We start from the raw sequence: 11100 nt of genomic DNA, 5'->3' as shown, positions 1-11100 counted from the left end.
ATATATATTATATTAAAATACTTTAGGGTTCAATAGTAATTTGTTATTTTAAGTATCAAGGATTCGTTTGGTACACAAGATTAGATTTGATTGGACTGGAAAGGCTTGGATTAGATTGGACAATATTGGACTATGCTGAAAGTAATCATGTGCTTAGTTTAAGAATAGATTGAACTATTTTATTTAGTTTCCTTTGAAAAAAAACTTAAATTAAATTAAAATATATAATAATAATAAATAAAAATGAATAATTCACAACAATAAAATGAAAAATAAAAATAATTAAATTATAAAATAAAATAATATATCATATATAATCAAATACATATATCATAAATATATAATAAAATAATTTACCATATTTTTAATTAATAAATAATTAAAATAGTAAATTAAAAATACTTGAATAAAATAAAATTATTTATGCTAAACACTAATTTAACACAAACATTAATTTTCTAAAATGTTGATATAAATTTTTGGGGCTTTTTCATTTTTACACTTTAAAACAGTTTTTTTTTTTTTGGCATTTTTACGAAATTCTACATAGAAATCCCTATTACAACTAGTACTGTAACCTAGATTGCAACAAAAAATCGTATAGAAACTCATATTGCAACTAGTGCTGCAACCACTTTAGAAACCAAAACTGTAAATTTGAAAAAAAAAAAAAAAGAGTTAAAAAAATAGTATATGGGGTAATTCCCCTAAATTTTTAAAAATTTAAAAAGAATATATAATTTTATTGTCATATTGTTTCTCTTAGAATCAATTTAAGTAACTATTGTTTAATTAATATTATTTTAAATTTTGAAAGTTTGTGTATGATAATTAAAAATTATACATTTTACTAATTTTAATAAATAAATTTTTGGTAAAAAATTTTATAAAGAAATTTGAAATAATTCTTTCATTTATATTTTTATTAAATTTAAAATGTATTAACAAAATCAAACTTTAAAAAAAAAACGATTAAAAATTCTCATATATATGTGATTAGTTGGATTAGTAATCCAGATTTCCAACATGCCAAAACACTGAACTAGATAATTTAGCCAGTTCAATACTGCGTACCAAACGGGCCCTAAATACTTTACATTGGCAGCAAACTAAATTGATGTCTTTTTTATTATTGGATTATCTCCATTCAATGAGTTTGTGCTATTTTATACATTGAGGGCTTGTTTAGTATGTCGTATTGTATTGTATTGGATTGTATTGTATTGTATTATTTAACACAGTACTATATATGGTATTGACATGTATTGATAGATTGTGTAAAATTATAACATATTTTCGATAAACTCGACCCAACACTGACTATAGGTCCGGGTCCTGTCCAGGTCCCGGTCCGGGTTCGGGTCTCAGGTCCGAGGTCTTGGTTCGGGTTCGGGTCCCAAACTCAGAGGTTAGAGTCCCGGGTCTGGGTCCTAGGCCCAAGTTGATTTCAGGTCCAGTTCTTGGGTCTGGGTCCGGGGTTTAGGTTCGGGTCCAAATCCGGGTTCGAGGTCCAAGTTCGTGGTCCGGGGTCTAGAGTCCAGGTTCGGGTCGGGTCCGGTTTGCTCCAATCTCGAGTCTAGGTTCGGGTTTGGTCTGGTCCGATCTTGGGGTCCGGGTCCGGTCTAGTCCAATCTCGGGTCCAAGTCTGGTCTTGTTCGGTCTCGGGGTCCGGGTCCCGGGTCCGAGTCTGGGTCGGAGATTGGGATTGACCCGAATCTTTTGTAAATATCATAATACAAGCTAATACTATTTCTTATGTATTAAATATACAACTTACATTGTATTAAAAATTGTGGCCGTAATAATTAATACAAAACATCGCCTTATCTAACACATATTGTTATTTATTATTTACTATAATACAACGTACCAAACGGGTTTTGAAATTCGCCCAAAACATAAGAACCCTAAAGTTTAATTAACCAAATTTTAAGAAACTAAAGTTGGCATAATATTTAAGCAAATAAATGGAAGGAATTTGCATAGAGACCACAACATACAAAGCTAAACTAAATAGAGTGTTCTTTTTTTTTTTTTTTCAAATTATTAAAATCAATTTAGTTTGCCGCCAATGTGAAACATTGAAGAGCTAACATAGCAAATAACTCACGATATTGGGTTTGACCTATGAAACGGTGCATTTCACAATGACACAATACCCTCTCTCTCCCTTGACTACTCACAAAAATAGGACCCAAAATCTTTAACCTACACACTCTCTCCATATCCATCCTCTTCCAATTCCCACACCACACACACTCACCATCTCTCACTTACTTTACTTTCATTAATTCATTCATAAATAAATAAATCTAAAATATAATAATAAAAATAATGAATGACCAACAACAAATGGCGCCCTTTTTGTATTATTTCATCCCAAAAAGAAAAAACTCTTTGGCGGGGTTGAGATTGTTATACTTATACACAACACAACACACAAGACCAAAAAGTTAATTTCCCTCTTAGAGAAGGGTACTATTGACATTTCACAAAATTTCAGAAGGGGCTAGGGTTTCGAGTGTACCATTATTTTTTTTTATATAAGGAGAGTATTTTCAGATATGGTGCGGCTGGTGTTGTTGTGTATGTCGGTTTAGATTCCCTCTCATCATTTTCTCTCTCTCTTTCTCTTTCTCTCTTCTGCCGCGCAGCTCAGTATAATCACACCCCTCCTTTTCCATTCAAATCTTTCTCTCATTCCCACCTCTTATTCAAATACCTTTCCTCCATTGCTGCTCAAACCAGATAGCTTTTCTCTATTTTCAATCACACTTACCTCTGCTCTTCTATATCAGTAGAGTAGTCTTTTGAGTCTGATCTCTTTCCACCTCAAATGTTGATCATTCGATCGAAATCAAATAGATCTATTTCAATCTCTTTCACTACTTCTCTGATTGCTCTGTTTTGACCCTTTTATTCGTAAATCATTCGTTTTTCTTTCAATCTTTTAAATACCCTTTACTGTTCTTGTCTTTATCTCAACTGGGTTGATCTCAGATCTTCGAAATAGTTGATAAAAAAAATGTTGGATCAGACTGACAAGGTCAGTGATGATCAAACGGTCATATTTCAATATATATATTTATTTAATTTTTAAAATAGCTTACTGATAGGTTACGATTCCAAACTTACTGATCGGATCGGTTTTCTTTTGTTTTATTACAGCGATCGGATTCGGAAGACATGAGTAGCAAAAACCCAAGTGGGGTTTCATCAGAAGAAAGCCATAAGAAAACCTGTGCTGATTGTGGTACCACCAAAACCCCACTTTGGAGAGGCGGTCCAGCCGGGCCTAAGGTCAGTTTTTCCCTTTTTGATCCACAGATCAAACCCTTTTTTTCATTTTGTTTCATATGATCAATCTAAACTTTCGATCTCTGTTTACTGTTTCAGTCGTTATGTAATGCTTGTGGGATCAGAAGCAGGAAGAAAAGAAGAGCTATTTTGGGTTTAAATAAAGGAAGCTCAGATGATCGAAAGGCAAAAAGAGCAAGCAATAACAATGGCGGCGGCGGCGGTGGTAGTAATAATAACAACAACAAGCTCGGCGATGGGCTTAAACAAAGATTATTAGCTTTGGGAAGAGAAGTTTTGATGCAAAGATCAACGGTCGAGAGGCAAAGAAAGAAGTTGGGAGAAGAGGAACAAGCGGCTGTGTTATTGATGGCTCTATCTTATGGCTCAGTTTATGCTTAAGCCTTATTAGTATTAATTAATAATAATTATAATATAATTATTATTATTATTATATATATAATAAAGTTTGATTAAAAAATTTCATTCCTAACCTTTCTCTTTCTCTCTCTATATCCTTTTTCTTTCTCTCTCTACCAAGTGTCCCATCCTCTTGTTGCCTGTCCTTTTCGATGGTGAAGATTATTTTTTTTTTAAATTGTTTTTTAATTATTAATTAGTTTTTTTTTACTGACTGGTTTTTGGGATAGTGAGAGTAATTGTTGTAGTTGTGTTATTAATTGTACTTGAGCAAGTGTAAGAATTTGAAGATTAATTCTTAAAAGAAATTTTGGCTGACATGTTATGAGTAGTACTATTAGAATGAATGTTGTTTCATTTATCTTGTGTTGTTATAATAATTATTATTAAATTATATATGTATTTGTGTTATAAATTTTCTCGTGACTAGAAGCAAAAATGATTTTGTCTACATGCCATTTTTTTCAATTTTAATAAAGCAAAATAAAATAAAATAAAATATTGATAACGATGTGATACAAAATTGCATTTAAGAGTGGCAGAGAAGGGCGCCAACTAAAATAAAATTTTAATAAAAGGGGGATAAATTATAAATAAAAAAAATTAAAGGATTGAAATGAAGATAAGAAGAAAAAAAAGAGAGGGAAATGGAAATATTTTCCCGCCTTGGATTGGTGAGTGTACTTTTGGTGAATTATCTTTTTGTAGGGTTAGTGTTATTTGTTTATATACTAATTCTCTTTTTTAAGGTCAAATAGTGGTGGGTTCTACTACTAATTCTAAATCTATTTTGCTTTGTCATTTTTGGTAGTGAGATAAGAGATTTGAACAAAAAGAGTACTTTCTAAAGTACAGTTTTAATCACAGGGTGAAAAAAAAAGGTGAAAAATAGATGGTATTTGTATTTGGTTTGGTAACTAAATTAGTATCTTTGTAAAAGTTTGACTTGAAAAAATAATTGATATATTTATTTTAGGGTAACTTTTAAAAATATATAGTTTTTAATATTTTATTTATAATTTTACCATTTAAAATTTTTATTTGTAAAAATATGTTTGTTAAGTTTAAAAAATAGTATAGTACATTTTTTTCAGCATAAAGTAAAAAAAAAAATAACTAAAACACAAAGAGAAATTAATCTCACAACAACCATAAATCATCTATAAGTAATTATAAAATAACTAGAAAAACAATATTATAACAACAAGTATAAATAAACTATATATATAAAATAATTTATTATTTTTGTTGAAAAGGCATTTTTGTAAATAAAATAGTTTAAATAATAAAAATAAAATTTTAGATATTTTTGTAATTTTTAGTTTATTATGTAATTTTTTCTTTAATTTACAAACGTGCCATCATATTAGTACTAGTGCACTAGATTCTACCGGAATTCTACAATTAAGCATGTTTGGGTTAGTTTTTTTTTAATAAAAAATCATTATTATTATTGAAAGGAGAATATTCATTTAAAGATTTTAAAGGGTCCAAGTTCTACAGGTCAAGCAACTAAACAAACAACCACTGATTACAATGGAGGAGTAAAAACCAAATTAGCAACATTACTCCTATAGAACAAACCATTTATAGGAAGAGACATAACATAACCAAAGACAAGACACGTAACATAACATAACATATCGCCTTTAGAAAATATCTTACACTTAAGCAATTGAGTTCCAAGTCGCTTCCGAGAAACTAACTTAACAAAATTTGAATTAGAGGGTAGTGTTTAGAATATAATTACAATATTTTATTATTTTTCATGTAAATTATTATTTAGCATAAATAATAATTATTTATAACATTTTTATTTTGGAATTATATATGAATTTCAGAATATTTATAGTGGTTGTAGCACAACAAAATATAACTCCTTTCATTTAATGTTCTAACATTTGTTCATTTTTATGCCAGAGTATTATCAATCATTGAATTTGAATCTCCATAGAACCTGAATCAAAGCACCAATTTCTACGTAGTCTTCCTCAGTGATCTAGATATTGTAACAGTTTTGTGTGAGCAATCGTTACATCACTATGTGGCTCACAAAGAGAGAGAGAGAGAGAGAGAGAGAGAGAGAGAGAGAGAGAGAGAGAGAGAGAGAGAGAGAGAGAGAGAGAGAGAGAGAGAGAGAGAGAGAGAGAGAGAGAGAGAGAGAGAGAGAGAGAGAGAGAGAGAGAGAGAGAGGTGCATAAATCCATCCAATCCAATGAGAACCGACCGACATACATTGACTATCTAATTGTGATCGGATCAAATTAGATGTTATTTTCAAATATCTAATTGGATCGAATCGGATGGTGAATAGGGTGTCTAAAAATCCAATATATCCAACATCCAATTAACTTAATTAATATTTTTATTTATTTTGGATGAGTAATTAAATTTTATATTGTTATACTTAAATTCTATATGTATTTATGAAAATTAACATTAATATTTTACCTTTTTTCTTAGATTGGATGGATCCAATCCAATCCAATACATTTTGAACCTAAAATATTAGATGGATCCAATTCGTTTTAAAAAAATTAGGTCTAAAATATTAGATAAACCCAAATTAAACCAATAAATATATATGAAATACATCTAATGGATAGAATCGATCCAATCTAATATCCAATGGATGTTGGATCGATTGGATGACTAAAATTAATTGGATCGGATCGGATGGTAAAATTTATCATCCAATATATAATTAGATTAGATATGGATAGGCCTAAAAACATTAGATGTGGTCCAATGAACGCCCCAAAAGAAAGAGAACATCAACAGGCGACTAATTCTAAAGAGAAGGGAGAGAGTTTTTTCAAAAAATCTGAAATGGAAAATTAATGTATAGTAGAAATAGAAACTCCCCCGTAACCTTCCTTTCATATCCAAAGAAGAAAATTATTTTTCTCTAATTAATTAAATAAAAAATAAAAACAAAATACAAATAGAAAAGTAATTTCCTTCCTTGCCATCCAAGTAAGTGGATATTGGGCTTGAACTTTTTCTTTTCTTCACTTAAGCCCAATGCACTTAAAATTATGTCATCTTTTCTTTTTTGCTATATTTAATTAAACATTTCATATTTAAAAACTAATTTTATTTAAATAAATATATCTAGATAATTATTAAATAAAAAATAAAATTTAAATATTATCATTAATTATGACAACAAAATGTCTTTATTAGTAGATAAACCTTTATTTTCTCGTTTTTAAAATTTCACCAACTTAGTAAAAATATCAAAATTGATAAAATCAATAATGTGAATTTTAATTGATTAAAAATTCAATTATTGTAACATACTGTTAAACATTATCCTAAATACTGCTGGGACCATAGGCCATTAAAATCAAGCTCCTAATAAGTAGATTTGAAATTTAACAAATAAATTTCCTAACTTATTAATTTCCCATGACTCCACTATAGACTCAAAATTGCACTCCTAATTTTATAAAACGCTCTGTATACAATATATAGATATGTTATAAATTATCCATTATTCCAATCAAATCAATCAATGATTCTCTACAGACGGTTTGCCATGCATAGTTTAATGAAGGTCACTCGGCCATGGTTTCATGAAGGTCACTTGACCATGGTTTCAACAAGTCACTCAGCCATGTTTTCATGAAGATCACTCGACCATGGTTTCAACAAGTCACTCGACCATGGTTTCAACTAGGTTACTCGACCATGGTTTCAACAAGTCACTCGACCATGGTTTTAACTATGTCACTCAACCATGATTTCAACTAGGTTGCTCAGCCATGGACAATGTAAGTCACTCGGTCATGTGACAAGCTAGCACATCCCCTGGCCATGCAACATGAAAGTCACTCGACCATGGACAATGCAAGTCACTAGGCCATGTGCCAAGTTTGCATGTCACTCGGCATGCTCAAGGCCTTGTCACTCGTCATTCAAAAGGATAACTCACTCGATAATGCCCTTCCCGATGACACAAAAAAGCTTAGTGAAGTTTTCCCAAGAGTTTAAGACGAATGTAGCGGAGGCACGATCACGAGGACGAGGCATGCATGTAAAGGATGAAGTGTGCATGCAAAGGGAGTACAACCACACCTCCTACAAGTTATGATGACAAGCATGTACAAATAGTGGAAGCACCACACATGCGAGGCCTAACATCCTGACCAAGAATGCAGAAAAACTACTACCCTTGCAACTCGAGACCACCTGACACCAGACAAAGGTACATGCGTAAGATCACCATCTGCAACCTGCAACCTGTAGACCATGGATGTCACCATGTCCCTTGGAACCACCAATGTATCCTAGGTCATTAGAGCCTATAATATCCCTTTCTCAAATATGAGAAAGAGTTAGAAAATTATTGTAACACTTCACTTTCACTCCAAGAAATACAAACATTTCTCTTCTTCCATCGTTGCTCTGAATATTTTTTTTTTAGCTTTTTGAATTTTTATATTTTTATTTTCGTTCTAAGTCTTGTTTTCAAGTTTCGATTTTCTAGCCTTGAGTTAGTTGACGAGTTTTTATCGTTAAAAAAAACATTAATATAATTATTACAAATAATTATAAATAAATTTATTACAGAATTACTATATTGTTTTATATTTTAAAATAATACTTATTTTCCATAAAAATAAATTGTGAAAGAACTTACCATAAAAACTAAGTATTGATTAATATGGAGCAAGCAAGAGAAGTTTTTTTTTTCTTTTTGATGAAGTACCAAGCAAGAGAAGTTGCTTGGCTAAAAATCACTATAAACTAAAAAAAAATTGTTCTTGCCTCATGGACATTTATTGGCACAATAAAGATTGTCATACTTTTTTTTTCTTTGGTCATTGAAGTAAGAAATCTAAACTAAATCTCTACCTTACCTAAAAGGTGATTGGCATTGAATTTATTTTTCGGCTTACAGGCATACCTTTATATGTGGTTATTTGGTATTCTCTACAAAAGGACATAAATTAAATTTATTATTTTCTCCTCTTCGAAATTGATATAAATATAAATTTGTGTAGACACATAATAAGTAAAGCCGCCACTATTAAACTCACCCACCTCCAAAACCAAAACCCAATTCTTCCAAGAACTCTAAACATGGATAACTCATAATGCTGAGAAATGAATTATATGCTAGTAGTGTATAATATTTTTTTATGTGTCAATATAATTATTGTTTTAATTAATTATTGAGTTTCATATAATTTAATATAATAATTTATAAAAAATATTACTAACTAATCGTAAAACAACATATTTAGAGGTACTGTAGGCGCTACTAGTGCCCGAAATATATAAACAAAGTCTTTAATAGCAACAACACGATCTGCATTGCATGGCCTTCCAGTTAGTTGGTACATAGCAAAAATTATTCAATAATCAATTTTAACAGTTTAATATATGACCCATTTAAAAGATGTCACGTCAATTCAAAATAATATTCTTTAATGTTGTGTGCAACATTATTTATTGTTGGTGAAAAGATAAATATTATTTTAGAATTATATTTTATTTATAAGGCTTTTTTCACTTATACAGTTGTAGTTGATTTTTTATTTTATCACAAATACGTTAACTATTAATTGAATCATTTATACAATATACTTTTTTTCTTTTTTGCAAAACTACATATCGTCTGCTTTGTATAAATGAAAAAGTGCGATTTCAACAGAAGATAGAAAAAATTATTATGGTTTGAGAGAATGACATTGTCGATCGTCTCCTTTGGCTCAAACAACTTTTTCGACAACCATTGTCGAAGCTATTAACCATAAAAATTAGCCATCTATCTCTCCTAACAAATTCAAATGAAAAAAATAAAAAAAAATTATGATTTATTCTTCGTTTGGTAGGCCTTATTACAATGTATTGTATTGTATAGTATTATATTGAATTGTATTTTATGCAATATTTTTATGTAAAACTATATGTGGTATTAATTTTTATATATAAGTATCTAAATATATAATATTTTAGTATAAATCAAAATTTAACATATTATTACATAAAAATATGATATATAATTTAATTCAATATAATATAATATAATACAATACAATACGATCTAATACAACATTTTAAAACGAGCCCAAAATTGATTCAAGTATGCAAGTATTTCAACAATTTAGGAAAACCTTGGATTCCTTCAAAAAAAAAAAAAAAAGCTTTCCAACCATTTAAATCTCAACTATAATTATTAATTTCACATTCAAAGTTTATTACAACAATTCAAATTTCTAATTCAGGTAAATTTAAAACTCAAAATTATCAATTCTTGATATTATTCTAAATTTGTGATCGATTGGATGTTAAAGTTTCTTTATTCTTCATCACCTTCCTTTTGCATTGAGTATGCTTCGTATGTAGCTGAATTTGATCTCATAGGAACCACTCAACTTGGTCTCTCCTTTTTTCCTGCCTCTCACCTTGACTTTTAATTGGGCTGGTAGCTATGATGACAAAAAAATGACTTTAGGCTAGTGTGTGTTTCTTGGTCAAAATTTCATCAATTGGTGCTCCAAAAAGCAAAGTGTCGAAAGGTCGATCAAGTATAGATCTGAGCATCGCGCTCTTGCCCTTGCCACTTCTGAATTAGGTTGGATCCAATCTCTTCTAACTAAGATCTCAGTCATTCTTCCTCAATGTCCTATATTATGGTGTGACAATCTTGGTGCTGGCTCTCTTGCATTGAATCTTGTCTATCACCCGTGTACAAAACACAGAGATAGACCTCTATTTTGTTCGAGACAAAGTGCTAGAAAGCAAGTTTGATGTTCGATATGTGGACACACATTATCAAATAGAAGATGTTCTCACCAAACCTCTGCCATCACTCAATTCATCTACTTAAGGGGCAAGTTAACACTTAGGTGCCCAAGTGTAACTTGAAGGAGGATACTAGGATACAGTAAATTAAAAATCAGTGAGTATAGTTTTCAGTGATTTTGTTGTAACTAACTTTGTCCTTTGTTGAGCTTAGTGCCAGCTATAGTAACAAACTTCTCATATTGAATCCTCTATATAAAGTGGTAGAGCTCATCACTTTCGTGTGAGCCTCTTTCATCTTCTTCATTCTTTCTCTCTCACTTTCTGCTTCTTATAAAGTCACTTTCAAAAAATTTTCAAACACTTTTTTTTTAATCAATATTTTGGACTCTGACCCAAACCTAAACCTTAAAACCTGTACCCAGATCCTGAACCCAAACCCCGACCCAGACTTGGACCCCGAACCCAATTCCAGACCCCGACCTGAACCCGAACCCAAACCCAATTTTGAACCCCGATCCGGACCCAAACCCATACCCAGTTTCGAACCCCGACCCGGACCTGAACTTGGAACTCGGACCCCAGACCCGAACCTTAGACCCACACCTGGACCCCGATCCCGATCTC

The 11100-nt window shown here is 30.9% G+C and overlaps 1 protein-coding gene and 1 long non-coding RNA gene across 2 annotated transcripts in view; both read left to right on the top strand.

Annotated features, from left to right (window-relative positions):
• The first annotated feature begins 2552 nt into the window (after positions 1-2552).
• LOC115723189 (GATA transcription factor 16) lies at positions 2553-4035 on the top strand. Its single transcript, XM_030652624.2, has 3 exons — positions 2553-3046; positions 3169-3300; positions 3397-4035. Exons 1-3 carry the CDS (start codon positions 3026-3028, stop codon positions 3697-3699), a joined length of 456 nt encoding a protein of 151 aa, XP_030508484.1. The 5' UTR covers positions 2553-3025; the 3' UTR covers positions 3700-4035.
• A 1734-nt stretch (positions 4036-5769) lies between these two features.
• Positions 5770-11100, top strand: part of LOC133030768 (uncharacterized) — an 85149-nt gene continuing 79818 nt past the window's right edge. Inside the window, exon 1 of the long non-coding RNA XR_009684302.1 lies at positions 5770-5910. This is a non-coding gene — a long non-coding RNA (uncharacterized LOC133030768). The remainder of the gene's footprint in view (positions 5911-11100) is intronic.

Source organism: Cannabis sativa, chromosome 9 (genome assembly GCF_029168945.1).
Source record: "Cannabis sativa cultivar Pink pepper isolate KNU-18-1 chromosome 9, ASM2916894v1, whole genome shotgun sequence".
NCBI classification, from domain to species: Eukaryota; Viridiplantae; Streptophyta; class Magnoliopsida; order Rosales; family Cannabaceae; genus Cannabis; species Cannabis sativa.
Note: the sequence above shows the minus strand (reverse complement) of the source record. Positions and strands in the feature narration are given on the sequence as shown.

Coding starts and splice junctions, on each gene's coding strand:
- LOC115723189 (XM_030652624.2), top strand. CDS start 3,026: ATGTTGGATCAGACTGACAAG. Junction 3,047..3,168: donor TGTTGGATCAGACTGACAAG/GTCAGTGATGAT, acceptor GTTTTATTACAG/CGATCGGATTCGGAAGACAT. Junction 3,301..3,396: donor GCGGTCCAGCCGGGCCTAAG/GTCAGTTTTTCC, acceptor TTACTGTTTCAG/TCGTTATGTAATGCTTGTGG.